Here is a 20,684-nt window from a genome sequence, read left to right as displayed (position 1 = left end):
ATAAATAGCCTCCTGTAAAGTTTTCTGCCTTGCTTCCTGATACTGTAACAACTTTGCAGTAGTCCTTCCTAGAGACAGATACTGTTACCTTTCTTACTTAGAAATGAGGTGCACTCCTGAATTTGCTTGAGCCAGATTCAGTTGTGTTACAACTCCTACTGAAGTCAGAGTCGAGGCTAAATTTGTTTTACTAACACTAACTGGTTGGCAGGAAAGTACTTTGACATGAGTCCTGCAGATTATGCAATGAAAGCACAAACTGGTTCTGTAATGGCAACCAGTTTACTCAAAGCATCACTTGCTACGTATCTGGGTGTTTAAGAAAATCAGTTTAACTCTTTTCAACAAATTCACTTTGTCAAAGTTTTTTTTGGGGGTGGGTGGAAAGAGGGAAGTAGGCAAGTCACGTTGCTACTAATTTGATTTTGTAGTAAGAACAGATACATGTTCACATAGGCTTGAACAGTTGACTAAACTGGAGCTACTCCACTACCAACTGCAGTAAGAACAAAGTTACTCTACTGCTCATCAGCATTAATTTTAATCTGACACGATGCCACAGAACTCTAATAAAAATGAAGGTGGGAAATTGCAGCTTTTACCCACCAAATTTTGTATGTGCTTATATTCTAACATATTAGGCAACAAAACAGTTTCTATTTCACTTTTATGGTAGTTCACGATTAAGAATGTTCAGATTTATCAGTTTTACGTTTTCATTTTTACATGGTAAGATTCTCTTTTTCAAATCAGGTTCAGAGCAGAAGGGAAACCAGTTCAGAATTTTTCATTCTGGGTTTTTTTACTATACATCTCAAATGATGCTCCTTTTCAGCAGTGTGGCAGCAGGCTCTGAAATGACAGTATAATCTGAAAACTTTTCACAGCTTACAGAAGGTAAGAAGTGTTTCTTACTGTGTGAGCTTTCAGGTTGTCATGCTTTGTAAAATGGGTGCAATTTTCTTCTAAAATGAAATGTTAACTTTAGAAGAATGCACTGGAGGGAAGAATACTGTTCCTCAAGAGTAAAGACCTTTTTCTCTTCTCTATTTTTATAAATGTAAACATATAAAAATGGTAGATGTGTGCAAGCTAGTCTACACACAAACAAACTTCAGTTCAACATGGGCAGGTTCAGCTGGAAGCCTAAATTTGCCTATAGGTAAATATTAACCCTCAGAAAACAAGGGTTTATTACAAAATGATCCTATTAGCAGACTGTTAACTAAAATGAGCGCATGCCAGGCAATGCTGGAAGAATACAGATCAGTTAAGTTTGTTGATAATTTTGGTGATAAAAGAACGCTAGCGCAAGCCTGTAGCACATACCTTTACAACTTAGTTCTATCCTACTCCGCCCTCAATCCCCAGCGCTCTTCTACACGATATGACTGGCTGTGTTTAAATAGGTGATTTAAAAAAACCCATCAAAGTATGTGGATACCAAAGCCAATTCCCATATTAAATCTGTCGAACCCCATACTTTATTTTCAGCACATCTACCACCTATTAAAACTGTATTACATACAGACCCTTGTATGGTGAGTCTGCAGAATCCTTCAGAGCAACACAAATTTCTGTAGGAGTTCTTTTCACATTAAGGCAGTGGGTAGTTGTTTCTGTACGTTATCTTTACGCATCTATATTTATAGAACTATCTACCGTTCACTTCCCCCACTTCAATAAAGAATTGGTCAATATTACACTTATTACATAGACCTATTTTACTACAGAACAGAGTGTGCATACACAGGCAGCAAAAACTGCCAAAGTCCAACCTCTAGCAGAGGCTTTTGCAAGACACAATCATCTGTCAAGATTCCCTCCTGAAGGCCTCTGCAGACTCCTCACAGCTGGCACCATAGAGACATAGTACTATTCAGGGGTATTCACTGTCATGTTCATGGGTAGCTATGGACAGTGAACAGCATTTTATGGGGTTTTCATAACCTACTGTTTTATTCATGTTGCAGCGACCATGCATCACAACCACACCTGAAATTTCTCTTGTAAAGAACTTTAAAGCCACCTTGCCACTGTTAGGGATGCACACTATGTGCAAAATTAGCATAGGGGAAGTGTCCTTTTACTAATGTACCTGACGAGCCCTCAAATCATAATGTTCAACAATTCCTTCTCCACATTTTCTCATGCCTCACTTCCATATAAAACTGCTGAAAGAGAGCATCCACTCAGCAGGATCACAGGGATACTGTGAAGTGAGTCACAGACCATTCACCCTTGCTTTTATCCTCTGCTGGAATGGAGAAGTTGCAGCACGTGACGCAGCTTTGGGGTTTAATGAACAAATTCAGGCTGTTTTCAAGTGTAATGCCTACAATTAACCGTTCCAGTCTATGTCAGGCTGCTGTTGAAGTCCATGAAGTTATCCAATACACTAGCCTTCTTAGGTAAAAAGAGATCAGCTAATTTACAGCACTATCATTCCAAAGAACTGTATTTATCCATATCTGTGTACCAAGAAGCAAACTGAAGCTAAAGATGCGGCAGCATTTGGATAGAAGGTCATTCAGAAGAAACTGAAAGCACAAACTTTTTCCATTTATTTCTTCCAATGCTATCTACACTTTGGCATATTTACATGGAAAAAAATCCATGTATGTTCACGATGACTCTACGATTTGTTACGCAGTTTGTGCAATGAGCTTAGGAATGCACTATCATTTGGTAGCCTTGTAGAGGAAGAACTCGATGTGTTAGAAAGCCTGTGCAATACCTCTCTTGCTTTCCTCCAGAAAACCGCCCAAACAAGCAATACCCAAAACATTTCCATGAAGAAAACTAACAAGAGTTTTTGGTACGACGCTTTCAGAAATGCTGTTAAGAAAAAGATGAGACTTTGTGGGAACAAGTAACACCAGCTGCCTTCTGAGACTCAAAGTTGCTGCCAAATAAACATCAAAACATTAAGGTGGTGCATTTCATGCCATGCTGCCCCTTTGCTCAGGGGATTCACTAAATGTCTGTTTTTTTTGATGGGTAGATCTTTTTCCCTCCAATTGGCCTTCCTCTGTTTGCCCTGAGACATACTCTTTAACATATCACTTTGTGAAAATAACCTCTTTACGTTCTCCACAAGAGTATATTTCAGTATTTTTCTACAAAGAAATTATGACCATTATTACTTTTGGCAAAGAGAAAGAAAAGAGGAACAATATATATTTTTCTAATTCAAAAAAAAAAACAAAGCAAAAACGACCAAGCGGAAATTTGCTCCCCATAGGCCGTATCAGCTCGTATCTGCATGCTCTTGTCTACATGTGTATATATATTTTCTATGTGTACACATACAGACACATATATGATGAAATTAATTTTTAGCTCCACACATCTCTCTCTCAGGTTTTTCTTTACAACCTGTATGAGAATGACTAAACATTATTCATATAAAAATTAGTTTTCTAAAAACATACATGCATCAGGTTTTTTTCTACCCGCAATCTGGGTTATTTCAAACTGAATGAAGCAAATCAGAAACAATTTTGCTTTAGACTGTGCCCTGATAACCTAATGATTGTATTTCCAAATTCACAATGCAAAATTAAAAATGTTTCAAAAATACACATGGCAGCTTTTTCATGGTGCTGAGCCTACAATTCAAACTTTGATGGACATTAATTTCAATAGGGGAGAAGACTTTTCATTTTGTTTTGTTCTTTTTTTTTTTTCTAAATAATCCTAGCAAAGACAAGTGCAGCAACCAGAGTGAAGTCAGTTGTGTGAAGGAGTTTGGGCCCAGGAACAGAAATGGAATTGTCCTTAACAACACACTCGGCATGCTTGGAAGCTGATGAATTACAGGAAGGATGTTTTCTTCACAACATCTGCTGTATTACCAGACAGTACACTTGCATGATGCACACAATTTTACTCTTTCTTATTTCAAAGTACTGTCGGGACAAATTTTGCCCTTGGATAAGCATGCTCAGGCCCCACTGAAGCTGGGCAGTGGAACTTACAGTCATGTGTCCGAGAGCAGAATTTGTACCCAGTGTTATAAAGAAAGAAAACTGTTTAGTGGATAAATAATGAAGAAAAGGAATTTACAAAACAAACAAGCAAGCATTAATATATAATTAATTACAAAAAAATAAACAAAACCCAAAAAAAACAGAGCCACTTACAGGGCTTGATGGAGTCTTTGGCCAGCCTGGGCTGCTAATGCTATCACTTTCATCTCCATGAAATGAGGAGATGCTAGCAGAGCTTGGGGACATTGGGGAAGGGACTGGCAGGTTGCCTGGGGTTGGGGGCTGAGAAATACCCTGAGAGCTGTAGCTATCCTGTGGTAGAGGAATAAAAAAAAAATAATATGACAAAGGCAGGGCAAACTTTATTAAAAACAAAAAAAATACATCCAGTTTAACAGACTGACCAATTTTTATATATAAAATATATATAAACAGAGAGACACATACAGAAAACACACACATATATAAATATATTTTTATATATATATAAAAGGTATTAAAACAACATTGTTAATTAGTATAATTTGGAAAGTTTGCTGGATGCTTGGCTAAAGTCACTAAGCCACCATGCTTATTTCAAGCTCACATGGAATGCTAAGCATGGGTTTCCCCTTATGAAAGAAAGAAAAAAACCAAGCTGTTCACCTTATTTTATCAAATAAGGCAGGAAAGCAAAATATTAAAGTATGTTGCTGCTGCTGAGGCGGCCAAAACAGGAAGCTATAACTGAAGGCAGAGAAAAATGGCTGCAAGTATTGAAACCAGGCAAGACCCTTCTTTCCCACCCACCTGGCACAGCCGAATCCCCACGCAACTTTTTGCTCGGGTTGCTTTGCCCCCGCAAGTTAAAATGCCGTAAGAACTAGTAACTTTCAGATCCACACAATGAAGGAAAAAAGAAAAAAAAATAAAAGAAACAAACAAAGAGATTGCACGTGAATGAAAAAGCATGCAGGAAAGAACAGAAGTGGGTAGGCCAAAACCAGAAGATGAAGGACAACACAGCAGACTTCTGCGGGCCGAACCAACACCACGTGCGGAGGTGGTAAATACCTTTGACTTGCTCTCAGTTTGGGGGGGTCCTTCTTCTTTGCCATCTGCTTTGAGAGGAAGGGGTAGTTTGGACTCACCGGGTGTCATCATATCTGCAAGACCCATAGGTGCTAATCGAAAACAGGAGAAACAGTTAAGCATGACTATGTTTGGCTTTGTAGGAAAAAACACGTTTCCTGCTGCAAGAGCGTGGTGACACATGAAGCAGAGGGTGTCCCACCTCCGTCCTGTTATTCTAGTGTCCGGAAAGTTGGAAGCCTCTTCAGCTGAAGTGAGGAAATAAAAGAGAATGAACGAGGGGAGAATAAAAGCACCGTGGAACAACAACCACCACCACTTTACATAGTAAAATCCATTCTTCATGCTGCTGGTGGTCTTCAGCTGTCTCCACATTTGGCTGCTACATTTTAATGGAACAACAGTCTATTTTAATAACTACTGCACCTTCCCTTTAGCAACAAATGTAAATGAAAACAATGCATTTTGCTTGCAATGTTGAATCTGAGAAAAAGGCTGAACTTCTCAATTACGTCTGCATTAAGGTTGGTGTCCCTCTGGTAAATCCTGCCCCTACTGACTTCAGTATGAATGGCTCCACCACTGTTAGCCTTAACTACAGAACTACAAGCTGTGAACTCCGCTCTGTTGGAGAACCGGCACTCAACTTCTTCCCCTCCTGCCAAAACGATGTGGGACTATAACGAACGCACAAATGTCTTTCTCTGATAATGGCACGCAGTGGCTTCCCAGGTGTGTGAGGAGTTTAAGGGGGGGTTTTATTTGAAGATGCGAGTGCTAAGTATAGTAGCATTGCTGCAGAGCTGCTGGGTTCCTGGATTTCTAGGAAGATGCAAGAAGAAACATTCAGATAAATAGACAGAAAATACTGGGCAGAGCAGATGCTAGGAGATGCCAGGACACTGAATCAATGCAAATAACCAGGGAACAACAGCAAGACACCAGGTGATTCTTTCCCTGCAGAAAACCACGTGCACAGCATTTGTGAAAGACTGGATTATCTTCCCTTCCTCTCCCTTTTTATTCCCCGTCATGCCCTTCTTTCAAAGAAGGATCTGAGATTAAAAAAACATTGGATAGAATAACCTACAAGGCAATAAAAAGGAAAAAATACATGTCACAAACGCACAAATTTTAAGAATCGTCAAAGCATCGTTAAAAAAAATACAAAAACCCGATCATTACCAGACTAGTGTGTTTCTCTGCAAAACGACAATGCTGGCTTGCGCTAGGCAGCAGGCACGCTGTGTAGCAAGCCAAAGATACAAGGGGGAAAAGAAGCTTTAAAAATACTTCACAGATTGCCCACTACAAAATGATTATCGCACATATTCATGTATTACTATGTTTTAGAAAATAATTAGTTTTAATTACAGCAGTGAGAGCATGAGCAGGACTCTGGCGAATACGCTGGCAAGCTTTGCAGTGCTAATTTGCTAATATCTTTAGCATCACTGCAGGTTGAGACTATGGGTCTGCCAAAAAAACCTACCCAGACATGTGCCATGTGAGTTTACAAATGTATGCTCAATATTCAGCTTTGAACTGCCGGTGTTTTTCATGGGCAAGTTTTATTGTTTTTTTCAAAGCACATTTGTAGCCCAATCAAGCCCTTGAAGTCATCACAACACATAAATCGTAATTGAGATTTAAAAAAAAAAATTACTTGCAATACTTAAGACTTCAAGAACTGGAACAAAAGGCCTTTTTCAAGTGATGCAGCTGCAGAGAAAAATCTATCGGGATCAGCTAAAAATGCTGTTATTTTTATGTATGCGTGTGAAACCTCAACAAAACAGCCAAGCAATATGATACTGGGAAGCCAGCATCCACTATGCATTTGATTTGTACGCATTTTGCCCTTCTATTCTGTTTGAGGAGTTGAGGCAGCTTGTGACCATTACGAAGTGAAGGATGGCAGCCTAACACATTTTAGTTTTGAATTCCACAGTTAAAAAAAAAAGTTATTTTTCTTCTAGAGATTTTTTAAAAAATATACGTACAAAATGGTCAAACATATTACAGAGTCTGGTTTCAAACTGGGATGCAGAACTGTTATACAAAATTCATTTTAACACTTAACACATTTCATGCTGTGAAAGCACTAAAAAAGAAGTCTTAGTTTTAGTTTCAAAGCAACCAAAGATGACCCTTCCCCTCTAAAGCAGTTTTAGAGAGGTCAAACAAAGCAAAGTTAACAATCATGCTGCTTCACCAGAATTCTGCATGGGTAAATCCTCTGCTGATACCTCACTGTTATCTAGGCTGGCTCATCGTATTTCTATTACAAATAACACAATTACTGTGCCCACTCCTGGTGGGTTTTCTGTTTCCATCAGAATTCCTTTACAAATCTGTTTTCCAGAGAGGTTTAGATTAACATCTAATGTAAAGGGCAAGGAACTCGAGTCCGCAAACTACCACACTTATTCTGACGGTATTAATCATGTTTAGACAGGTAAAAATACTGCTTCATTTTGGCTTTTGAATATTTCTTGTTAGCATATGCAAATATAACTATGAGGAGTTGGAGACAATTATAAAAAAAGGTTTCCCAAATTCTGTTTCACTTTTTGTTCTAAATTATTTACTTCATCTACATCCTTTCTTTCTACCTGTAAGAGGAGAACTGCAAGGATTTTACTAGCAAATTGCAAGGTTGTCTAGTTTCCCTATAGCTTTTACCTAGGATGTTTCCGCAGCTGCTTTTCTATCCGCTGTTGAAATGCTGTTTCATAACTTTTTGCAAACGTGCTCTCCAGCGATTTGCAAACAGATATTCCTTCACTTTTATTCACAAAGCGGTACACCAAGAACATTGTTTTGACCCTTTCTGAGCAATGAAATACTGTTATTGTCACGGAACTGCTAAAATAAGACACTCTCTCTTTCTACACAGGTACTAATAATTCTGTGTGTGAAGTGCAGACCAAAGGATAAAACATTTTAGAGAGGAGGATAACAGGAAAATCTTGACTCAAAAAGTGTTGTAGCGTACTGTGAATAGGTTTCAAGTACTAGCCTCTGGCTTATTATAAGAATTTAAGAGCTAGAATGATTTCAAAAAGCAAGTATGGGTCAAGGTCCTAAATTAACTATTCCACACTGAATTTAACGTACTCAAAGGCAGATACTGACATGAGTAAAGCTGCAGCAAAGTATTCTTTTTTGCTGAAGGCTGCTCTATTAGTCCCAGAAGATGATGAAATACTGTAGGAGCAGCAATACACAAACATTGTTTTCTGCTTTATTGCTAGTGCAAGAACAAATCACACTCTACAAAACAGAATATTACATCCTTTGTTAGACATTCCTTCCTCCCTTTCACCCCTAGCACTCTCTCTCAGAAAAAAAAAGAAAACAGCAGTGAATCTGTGACTCACAGGTAGAGTTGGCAAGAGGATCCCCACTGCTTTTATGCCCACAGGAAAAACGGCACAGGAACAACAGCATTGCCTAATGTCCTGCCATGAATGGCTGTTCCCCTCCAGGGAAAAGCATGGCCCAGGGCACTCGGGGACCTCATCTGAAAGGGACGAGTGGGCCACCAAGGACCTCAGTGCCGCACCTCCTTTCTGCCTACCAAGTCTGAGGGATGACAAGTGCATGTGGTTTGGGACGCGGGCATCTCTGTGCCAGGAGCTGGCTTGATTTACAGTCACACAAAGACCATCAGATTATGGTCAACGCTTGTTTGGAGTATAGGTGATGGGATACTTCAGCTGTTACCAACTGCTGACATCCCCCAGAAACTTTATATAAATGTGCATTATATAATAGCTCATATGAAGATAGGCGTTAGAGAAAAAAATAGTGAAATAAATGGAGGTTTCCATTTTTCAGAAAAATAAATATGTAATCAAGCTGCAAAACAGAGAAAACCAATTAAGATTTCTAAAACATGCTTCATATTCATAAATACGATTGCTTTCTCTATCAGAGGTTCATCCAAATAAATACAAAGTCAAATATATATAATATACATGAAAAGATAAGTGTTGTATCTATTTTTAATGTTATTTTTAAGAGCATCCTTTTAACTCCTTTAGTGCAAATAACTTTTCCTAGAACTTCATGGTTTATGCAAAGTATTATGATATTAAAAATTTGTTGGGAATAATAATACCCAGAAAATGGAAGGTTTCAGTAGGACAGAGGTAGTGAAATTAGGAAACGATCCTGTGGCAGGAAGGAGATCAATGCTTTTTCATTATTTTGTTCACCTCCAGAGGCAGCAGAGATTATGAGGCATCTGGGCAAGAACAACCCCATGTACCAGTACAAGTTGGGGACAGAGCTGTTGGAGACCAGCGTAGGGGAAAGGGACCTGGGGGTCCTAGTGGACAGCAGGATGACCATGAGCCAGCAATGTGCCCTTGTGGCCAAGAAGGCCAATGGCATCCTGGGGTGTATAAGAAGGGGTGTGGTCAGCAGGTCGAGAGAGGTTCTTCTCCCCCTCTACTCTGCCCTGGTGAGGCCGCATCTGGAGTATTGTGTCCAGTTCTGGGCCCCTCAGTTCAAGAAGGACAGGGAACTGCTAGAGAGAGTCCAGCGCAGAGCCACGAAGATGATTAAGGGAGTGGAACATCTCCCTTATGAGGAGAGGCTGAGGGAGCTGGGTCTGTTTAGCTTAGAGAAGAGGAGACTGAGGGGTGACCTCATTAATGTTTATAAATATGTAAAGGGCAAGTGTCAAGAGGATGGAGCCAGGCTCTTCTCAGTGACATCCCTTGACAGGACAAGGGGCAATGGGTGCAAGCTGGAGCACAGGAGGTTCCACTTAAATTTGAGGAAAAACTTCTTTACTGTAAGGGTGACTGAACACTGGAACAGGCTGCCCAGAGAGGTTGTGGAGTCTCCTTCTCTGGAGACATTCAAAACCCGCCTGGACGCGTTCCTGTGTGATATGGTCTAGGCAATCCTGCCCCAGCAGGGGGATTGGACTAGATGATCTTTCGAGGTCCCTTCCAATCCCTAACATTCTGTGATTCTGTGTGATTCTGTGATGAGTGCCAGTTTCTGTGCAAGCACAATATGGAAATCTGTGAGATCCAAACTCCGTATTACTTATTTTTAAGGACAATTTTCACTGGAATTAACAAGGGTCACAGCATGAAATTATTATTTTATTTATGTTGGGGTTTGTAAGTTTCCTTTTATTACATACATTTTTAAAGCCTGAATTTTAAAAATAGGGAAAAAAATCTAAAGCATATATGGGAAATATGAACTCATGTAACTAAAGGACAGTGGAGGTTATACAATTTTTCTGAATGGCAGTTTGTTCCTTAATTGTGAAGGGATTCTGGCACTTCTTGAAGCTTTTGGTACTGTTATGGATGGGAAACACTATCAGAAGGGATACTCTTATCAGAAGGATCTATCTGCTTTGATCTCCTAATTTCTGTGTTCCTAAACTGCTCTACATCAGCAGAAGCTGGCATCTGTAGTTTGATCCACACTCCGTGTTGAAGTACCAGGATGCAGAACTGCAACATAATTTTCCTTTCAACTGTGACATTAATTAAAAAAACTACAGAATAAAAAGGATCACCTGGTAATAAGGATTTATTACCAGTTAATTTTATTACCAGCAAAACCAGTGTTATACTGAGCTGTACTGAAGCTCCAAAACCATATGAAAACAATTTCAAACAGCATCAGCAATCTTCCTCTGTTTTAGAGAGTAAAACCTGAAAGTGCATCTGATTAAAATGAATATAACCAAAACCTACCTTCTTCTCTCAAAACAGGCAACACAACTGCCCTCTCCAAAACCCAGACAACCAAGAAACCAACTTCTCCCTATTGCTTACCTTAGTTTTTCATTGGCCTCTAACTGAAAGCACAGTTGTTCACGCTCAGTGCATGTGAGCAAGTTAACCAACGCTCACGCTTGACTCCATCAGCAGCCACTCAGTTGCATTTGGTTTTGGCTCTACACACGGACTGAACCCTGTTTTATCTGACAGACGTGTGACTTCACACTAGTGCGGGAAAAAGGCTCAATAGCTGAACTGGTCGTTGTGTCATAGAAAATGCCGTTTTCAAGCCCGTAAGTAGGTATCACCTTCAAGTTCACCACCTCATTAAATGCAGGGTCACAGCTGACCCTGAAGTGCTCCCCCAGCACAAGACATTACCATTTTAAGTACTGTATTTACACTTGCCTTAAGCTCAGCCCTTCCTTTCTTTGACCCAAGCAGAAGGATGAGTCAGGACAGGGGACAATGCAGCATGCCCACTGCATGTGCCTCCAGCAGTATACTCACACCTCGTTTTCTCTTTTTGTTCCCCCTGTACCAACCCCGTCTGTGTGCTCCTGGAGGCCGGCCGTGTAAAGCCATATAGCGCAATCTAGATGCACGTTTGCTCACACACAGAGGAGAAGAGGTGCACTGAACTCCTCTAGTTCATCTCATACTTACTTTCCATTGGGTAATCTTTGAATTAATAAAACTGGAACAAAAGAAAACCTCACAAATGCACTGGCAGAAAAAACCCTGATAAATGTTTAAATTATTAAAAATCCAATATTTCAGAATGCATAACACAATAAAGAGAGTATGACTACCCCATACAAAAGACTGCTAGGATAAATGGCCTCACATTGAACAGATTTCCACTGTATGAAATAACGAATGGCTGAATTATCTGAACAAAAAACCCTCTGTGAATCTTCCTTTAAACTGGTTATTCCTTAGGAATACATAAATCTTCTTAGGCAGGGCACTCTGCCATCTGTTTGCTGTTGGTTATTTTTGCAGCTCTGGGGGCCAAAGGAAAAGGGGGAAAAATTACTTCTGCTAATAGCAAAACAGAATTTATAGCACAGTTTCAATGCTCAGAAGTAATTTTATTTCAGCAAGCCAGACAAAACACATAACCACACAAACAAAACATAATATTACCTGGGACAGCTCTGGTGGGGGAAAAGCAAGCTATTATCTAATGGTCTTTTCAATAGCCTTTCCCTCTTCATCCAGACGGTGAAGTGTGCTGTCTGGACTAACCAATGGCTTCCAAGCCAGCACTGGAAAAACCTTTGGTTTTTCTTTTCTTTTCTTTCCTTTTATTTTCTTTTTAAAGAATCTTACTGATTAACAGATTCCTTTCTGTTTCTTCTGCTAGCCAAAACCATAATGTTAATATTCTTGAAAAATAAGACAGTTAAGTGTCTCAGGAGCTCCTATGTAGAGAAAAGAAACCCTCTGGACATACTAGACACTAGAATCTCACAGTGGCCATTTTCTGCCCAGGAAGTAGGGACATATAAAATTGACAGGGAGGAAAGACAGGGAAGGAGGCAAAGGATGAAGGAATAAACAAGCTAGGCAGGGCAGAGAGTAAAATACCAAAACACAGGTAAGATACAATTTAAGTAGTACCGCATCTCTAAAGAAATAAACAAAAGTAGAAACAAAACCAACTAAGAAACAAAATCAAATCACCTTAGCACAACCTACCCAGCTTTCAGAAAAACTTCAAAAACCCCAACATTTCAGACAGGGCTAATGCAAGCAGTAAAGCATGCACAGAAACTCCATGATTGAAGTAAGTACTTGGGAGGATCCTCTTCAGGATCACTGAAACTCCATCCAAATCCACCCCAATCAAAGAATTGATCTTTAGTGAAGTATTATCTTGATGGAGGATAATTGTTAGGAGTTCAAACTGAATACGGACTACAAAGCACATTCACACAGAATTACATTCACCTGTCTCCACAGTCACACACAAAGCTGCAAATAATCCTAAATTCACAAGTCATGATATGAAGGATAAATCCAGCAGCTACCTTGAATATGCTTTTTTTTTCCTGCAAAAGGAAGCTATGATTACATTTTATATACTGATATTTAAATAAGTAAGTGAAGAAACCCTGCATATGGTTATATGAATTCTGGAAACAGTAAATATGGCCTATGTTTTCAGAACAGAGTAATTATTTCAAGTGCTGAACTTTCAGCATCTTCAAGTCAGAGCAGGTGCACACCTCTTTTTTTTTAAACCAGTGCCACGTTAACTATCTGAAATTGCAATCTTAGGAAGACACTGAAAACAACAGCAGTCTCTTAAAAGATTAGGTTTTTCTCCTTTCCTCTCTTGCAGACACATACACACACAAATACATGTATACTTGCTAGTCAACACCTACATCAAACTGGGTCCGAGTGTTGCTGGAACTGTTCAAAATATTGTACTCATCCACATGCTGTGCAAAAGGACTTAATGAAATATGTATGAGTTACTGTACAAAAAAACCTTGAATACCTTAGCCTAGTTTTGAATCACTCCAAACTACCCAACAGGGGTGAATCGAATGAGGAAGGCTATCCCTCTGCTACCAGCCCAGGGCTGGTGCCGTTAAGCAGATTTATGGAGGAAAGCCACTGCTGGAAGGTTACCCACCATTACCTGTTGAACTGTTCACCATGTTAGGTGCCATGCTGTAAGGAGGAGCCTGCGGGTTCATCAAGCCAGAGGTGTTGTTCATCGGCTGAGTGTAGGGGGAGCTGGATCCCATAATACCGCTCTGATTCATGGCAGGAAAATTGCCTTGCCTACGAGAAGAAAAAGCACACACACGATGTCTCATTACATACCTCATTGCTGAAGATGCTGTGGTTTGTCACAGAGTACATCTACTGTTTGCAAATAGCTAAGGAGAAGGCACGCAATTAATTCATTTCACCTACATAGGGAGCTATTAGTCTTGAACTGGTTACCATATATCTGAGACAGAATTGGACTGAACACAAATTTCAAGAGATATACACAGTGTCTTTATATGTCACAACCAATGAGCAGAAAAATGCAACTCATATTATTTATCCTATGAGTAGACAGCAATGTGATCAGGACTCAAAATTAGAACCCAGGGTTGGCTTAAAAAACAGTGAAAATAACAGAAGAAAAATGGGTACCATGGAATCTCTTCCAGATTTCTGTATCTGATGTTATCGCACACACCTTGTTTCCTGTAAAGCACTTCCAATCCCAGGGTTGGAATCACATGCAAAGGAGAAAGCCAATTGCATGTGAGCATTTATCTTGAGCATAACTCGTGACCAAAAGCTGCATTCACACAACTCCCAATGAAACCATATACATGTAACTTCCTGCTTCTCTTCTTCCTCAAAACAGCTTTTTTTAAAAAAAAAGTAACACCACAGATGTTCCCATTTCCAGTATTGATCTAGGGCCCAAAGTCATAGTCATTTAGCAAACACCATTAAAGTGACCATAGATGTGACTGCAGCATTGAATAAAACGTTCACACCATCTAAATCCAATCTTTAAAAAAAACCACATACATACCACACTTTGTTGAAACAAGAAACCTCAGCAGAACTATTTTGGTTTTGAAAATTAATCACATATCTGTACAGTGCTTTCATAACTGAGACTTAAGTTTGTCTGAAAAACTGCCCTTAGTGAAGCCCTTACCTAATTCTCCACATCTTCAGATGTGAAGATCTTCAGACCAAATATTTTTGAAGGCTATACCTTATCTACTCTTAAGTTCTAAAAAGTATCTGAGTAGACTTTGTACTTATTTTGCAAATTCTATAAATAAACTGAGGCACAAGGAAGAAAACAATCCAATCCGAGTAAGCAGAAGAACCCAATGTAATGCTTGATCCAAATTCAAAAATACTTTTTTATTCTTTTAATCCATAATACAATTATCTACCTTTTCTTGGTATAGTTGAAGACTGCACATATTATGATATGTACATAGATATAGACTTACACATATCAAATCATATATATAAATAAAAACACATGCAAAATATACTTACTTGTATATTCGTAGCCTACATAGGAAAATAGAAAACTGAGACCTGTTTCTTCAATGTACCCCCTGTAAATTTAAGCCGTTTTTCCAAATAAAGGAGACAAGAAAGGAAGCAACCACCCCTTTACATAGCTTTAATACCTGTCTGCTTTTTTTTCTCACAAAAAAGAAAGCATGTAATTTTACCCTAAGGCAGGGAAAGCTGCATGTCCTGGTAGCAAGATGGAGTTTTGGTATAAATTCTACTTTTCATTATTACACACTATTCAAACAAAACAAACCACCCCCAAACTGACAATCCTGAATAACTTCAATGGCTTCTTGTCTTCCCCAAACTCATGGCAGATTCTTAACACAATTGGTAGAAACAGATTTCTTTTTTAGGAGGTACAGGAGGAAGACCATTAAAGTACTATTTGGCCTAATTTTTCTTGACACATTGTGAATTTCTTCAAAGGAAAAGAGAATGTGTTATCTAAATAAAGCATCTTTTTCCAAGTCAGTTTTGTCCTTTGCTCTCTGACGACAAACTTTTCTTCACTCTTGCAAAGAGGCAAAGGCTTTCTTTTGATATGAAGGAGACAACTGCCATACAATGTCATTTCTCTGATGAAGCTTGCAATGAGTAGTGGAGGGAAAAGATTTAAAATGCACAGTGGTGCAATGCTCCAAGGGAAAATTACAAAGGGAAAAGAGAAGAGCAGGACCATTTGGCAATAAGTTTAAAAGATTTCAGTCACACAATCAAGCTTTTCTTATGTAAATACAGTATCTTAAACACCCCCACCCCTTTTTTAGCTGAAAATTGCTACGTTCAACAAATGCAGTTAACTGAAAAGTTATTTCTATCCTGGAGAAGCTAGCTCCTTTCTGTTACTGGGCGAAGTTAATAGTGAAGATGAAGAAAGTGTGCAAGTACATTTCTACACTTTAAAAAAGAAGTAATAGATTTGGAAAGATTCTTTTATGGAGTAAGGCTAGGATTCTGGAAAAGACAGAAGTCTCTACAGGTGTCTATCTCTCTAATGTCCTCCTTCTGCTTTAAAAATACACTGGAGATATGCACCTTGCAGGTAAGCTGAAATTGGTCCTGACCTACTAATATTTCAATACTATTACTTCCTATAGCATGTGTATCTTCTAAGCTATGGGGCAGTTCATTGTCTCAAATTGAGGTACAACCTATTTCATGTTACCCACTACAGACATCAATTTCAATTATAGTTCGTGAAAACGCACTGCTGTACAACAGCTTTAAATCAAAAAGTAGGAAACTACTTCCAGTTTAGATGGAGAGTGGAAATTAAATAAAAGGAACATAGTAGCTTTGGCCAGGACAGCAAGAAAACAACCGAAGTCTAAAGAAATTGCTTCTGTACCCAGAAAGACCTGAATGGCAGAACCTAATTCCAAAATTTCATCTGGCAAGGCAATACCTTTCCCTTTCATCCTCCCATGTAATGCTGCACTTGGAACGGACACAGCTTTCCATCTCTGGAAAGAGCCCAGCAAGTGAAAAGACTCAGCACCATCCCTGGCAGAACTCTGTCCTTCCCCGGTCCCCTATCAAAGCACCGAGCGCAGCACGCGTGAGCGGATTCAGTAACCCTGAAAGGAGACATCCTGTAAGAGTAAACGTTATTGTATCCTGAGACTGGGTGCAGTGCGCAGTACAGAGCTCCTCCACATATTATTCTGCTATGATGGCTTGGAATGGAAAGTTTCTTTAGGGAGAAATAATCAGGTATTACTTCAGCCTTTAATTCTCACTCCACAGTGGGCCTCCTTTGAGTAAAGACTGCCGAGTGTGACAAATTGTGCTGCATCAGTGCTATAATATGAAGTGGAGTCCATTAAGAACTGAGCTGAGATCACCAAACTCATTTTGATTAACCTCCAGGTCACTAAACACTTATAAATATGTTACACAGCAGCTGCTAAACATATTTATATATGCTTAAGGTCACAGCATCATCTGTTGGTTGTTGGAGTTAAGTCAAAAATCTTATGTTTCCTTCTGTGCTGCTTTTAGTAAAGGCGTATCCAACATGCTATTTAAGAAGTAGTTGTCTCAAAGCATACTACCAGATTCTCTCCTGCACTTCCCAATTCCCTCCTCCATTTTTCTGGGAGGCTAAATAAAAATCAAGTCTTTTAAAAATAGTCTGCTGTACACATAGTGACATCTAATAGCAAACACTCAACTGACCAGCTATGAATTCTCTAGCAGAATCAACCCAGTTAAGTATACAATTTTATGATATTTACCACAAACACCAATAGCTGGGTTGCTTAGGGATGACACAAGTGATAATTAGGAACAATAGGAAGAAATTAAGAAAATAAACACTTCTATTGAGTATAATGAAAAATGTCTTCACGGTGAGATGCAGTTACCCTCCAAGGGAGTGAAGGAAACCCCAGTACCTGACACTTCTGCACACAGACAACACATTAGAAAATGCACTGGACAGAGAAAATCCTGTATTACGTATGAACTAGATGACCTGTCAGGTATTTTACAGCTCAAACTCCTCCAGTACCATGATCCCAGAACACATATTTTTCCTCACTAAGAAGAAAAAGCAGCTGGGCTAATGCAAATTTAGGATTATGCTACCAATTTAAGCACCATACTTAAGCCTATACATTTATGTTTTCTTCTCTACTGTTACAAGTAGATCTCCAAGTATTTGGTAAATGGAAGAGATTAAAAATGGGATGGGGCGGGGGGGGAATCTGCTTGCTTTTTTGTGCTTTATTGACTCTGTTGACAATTCAGTAATTCACAGCACTTGCATAATGCCAGAGCCAGTTGTTAAGCTCGAGGAAAGGGCTGCCACCCAGGGGGACCCAGACAGGCTGGAGGAATGTGCTGACAGGAACCTTATGAAAGTCAACAGGGACAAGTGCAAGGTCCTGCACTAGGGAAGGATGAGCCCCCTGCAGCAGTGCCGGATGGGGCTTTAATGGGGGGAGCAGCTTTGCTGAAAAGCCCCTGGGCATCTTGGCAGACAGGGAGTGAGCGTGAGCCAGCAGAGTGCCCTGGCAGCAAGGAGGGCCAACAACATCCTGGGCTGTGTGATCAGGAGCAGAGCCAGGCAAAGGAGGGAACCGATCATCCTCTCCTTAATCGGCACTCATGAGACTCCATCTAGAATATCATGTCCAGTTTTGGACTCCTCAGTAAAGGAAAGATGATGATAAACTGCAGTGAGTTTAGCAGATGGCCCTTAGATGGTCAGGGCTTGAGCACTCACCCTGGAGGCGCTGAAGGACGAGGGCTAGTTCAGCCTGGGGCAGAGACAGCTTTCGAGAGGAACCTACCAGCAGCCCCTCAGCACCTAAAAGGAGGTCCGCAAGAAGATGAAGCTGGGCTCTTCACAGTGGTGCACGGTGGGAGGATGAGACACAATGGGCAAGAGTTAAAACATGAGAAGTTCAGACTGGATGTACAGAAACCCTCTTCCCAGTGAAAACAGTCAGGCACTAGATCTAGTGGCCCAGAGAGGTTGTGTAGTCTCTGTCCTTGGAGGTTTTCAAGACCCAGCTGGATAAAGCCCTGATGTCTCAGCTGAGCCTGCTGAGGAGGAGGTTGGACCAGAGACCTCTTGCGGTTCCTTCCAGCCTGACTGACCCTATGATCCTAGATTGCCAGCTTCATTGTGCTGTTGATAGTCTGGTATACTATCAGGCACAGAATACAACCGGTCAAATTCAAAACACTCCCTTTTAAGAAGGTCCTGTTCTGCTCTTTTGTTTTCCTTCATTTGCAGTCTACCCGAAGCTTAATCTGCACTTAATCTCTTTTCTCTGCAAAACAAGTAGCATCAGATCTAATTGTACCTTCTGAGCTAATGCAGAAGTCCATGCATTTAAAGACAGGAGATGACATGCGAGATCTGGTCATCGTTAAAAAGCAGACAAGAAATTGTAAGAAGAGCACTCACAATACAAAGGAGCACACGAGTGATCACAGCTGCTGAGAAGTGGTCTCTTTACTGAGATGTCTTCCTTTATTTGGACCTGAAATCACCAGTAGGTTACTGTGTTGTCTCCAACTGCTACACATAAGTCACTCTGTAGCCCTTCCATTTAACACTTGCTGGTATGTGATTTAGTACCTCCTCAGTGTTGCCACCTGATGAAGTTTTTTACTGTCATCTTCCTCAGATTTGATCAGATTTGAACTAATTACAAAACTGAGTTCATAGGTAGGTGTGGTTTAGCTATAGACAATGATAAAAGTAGGTTATGCTTCTTAGCAGGACAAGAAATGAAGACACAGCATTTCATATGGAAACATGTCAAAGCTCAGGTTTTTGCTGTGTGCAGATGGATCAAGTTCTACAACTTTCTGTGGATTTTCTGGCATGCATCTGACACACTGTGCTCTCCTCTCGATCCAAACCTGTAACATTGGTGCAAAGAAAGCCCTTCATGCAGCCAGCAAAAATGATCCAGCTTCTGTAATGAGCCCTGTAGCAGCTTAAGCACAGGGGCAGAAAAGATGGAAATGGAGGGAAGAGTAGATGGAAAAGAAGAATGAACAACAAGGGTTGGGAGCATCCTCACTAGGTGCCAAAGGTTTTTAGGGCCACGAAGATGATGGCTGCTCCAGAGAATGGAGATGAAACAGATGCAGGAGGAGGAGCAGGGAGCAATATACAGAGAGCTGATACTCTCAGGGTAAACACGGGGAAGGTCCCTCCAGCACAAACATGGAGCCTCTCAGCCAGGTCTGCCTGAAGGAAAGGAGAGATTCACAGGGGAGCCCCAAAAGCCAGGTGCTTCCAGAGATGTGCCTTCCTGCAGCTCCTCTGCTCATGCACACTGCCGTGAGGCAGGGCCAGGCTCCAAGGCAGCCATCTCAACCAGGAGCTGGGTGAGCCCCAGTCCAGCAGCGTGGCACAGCGGGGCGATGCCGAAGGTGCAGTGCTGCAAGGATGGGCACTGGGATGGGGCACACTGCCCAGGCAGGGAAGAGCTGCCACTGAGTCCCACCTCACACATGCTGGTGGCCACAAGCTTGCACCATCTGTTATTTAGGCACCTCTGCATTGTGCTTCCGGACACTTCCCACAGCACTCACATAACGTAGGGATTTCTCCCAGTTATCCTACCCTGTGCACTGGACCTGAAAAATTATCCTGTTACCGTGACCTGGCCGCCTGAGCAATTGGCTGGTAAAAAAAAAAACGGCCCACAAGCTCACAGAAGTTTGCCATTTCTGCTCCAGATCTTTAATAACCTACATCAGTTTTGCAGCGAATGCACTGCAGCATCTCAGGGGAGTAATTTATGTAAACATTTTAAAAGGAACATTTTTTTTTTAATGCTGACACACTGCTAAGGTGGCTACTTGATTACAAACTGTGAAAATGACTGCGTTAGGCTGCACTCACAAATCACAGTGTACTGACCAAATTGCCCTGTGCTTATCTGTGCCAGGTCTGCAGCATGACAGTATTTCCTCTCTCTTTTAAATGTCAAAGTATGATTTGGGGGGTTGTTATTTAAACACACTGACCTGCACAATAACCAGAAGTACTTTATTTAAATCTGTCTTGAGCTGGGACTAGCCTTAAGCGCTTATAATCTGTCATACTTTGACACCAAATGGGTTATTATAATGAGAGTAATTCAGAAGTGAGACCCGTGAATGCTGTCTCCCTGGAGAATATACACATAAACGTGTGCACGCAAATACATACTCTCTTTTGTTATGGATTTTCCTTCTTGCTATATTATGGGCTTCCTTGGAGAAGTGAAACCGTTTCTGTCATCAGGGGATATGGGAGAACAGGAGGAGGGAGAAG

General features: G+C 40.5%; 1 protein-coding gene across 2 annotated transcripts in view; it reads right to left on the bottom strand.

Annotated features, from left to right (window-relative positions):
• Window positions 1-20,684, bottom strand: part of ARID1B (AT-rich interaction domain 1B) — a 341,543-nt gene that overhangs the window by 32,522 nt on the left and 288,337 nt on the right. For both annotated transcript variants that reach the window (XM_068408105.1, XM_068408190.1), the window contains exons 9-11: window positions 13,482-13,627; window positions 5,046-5,155; window positions 4,146-4,304 (exon numbers count right to left, since the gene is read on the bottom strand). In XM_068408105.1, coding sequence (XP_068264206.1) covers window positions 4,146-4,304; window positions 5,046-5,155; window positions 13,482-13,627 — 415 coding nt within the window. The remainder of the gene's footprint in view (window positions 1-4,145; window positions 4,305-5,045; window positions 5,156-13,481; window positions 13,628-20,684) is intronic.

The sequence above is a fragment of the Nyctibius grandis genome, chromosome 1 (genome assembly GCF_013368605.1).
Source record: "Nyctibius grandis isolate bNycGra1 chromosome 1, bNycGra1.pri, whole genome shotgun sequence".
Lineage (NCBI taxonomy): Eukaryota > Metazoa > Chordata > Aves > Nyctibiiformes > Nyctibiidae > Nyctibius > Nyctibius grandis.
This window is presented reverse-complemented; position numbering and strand designations above follow the sequence as displayed.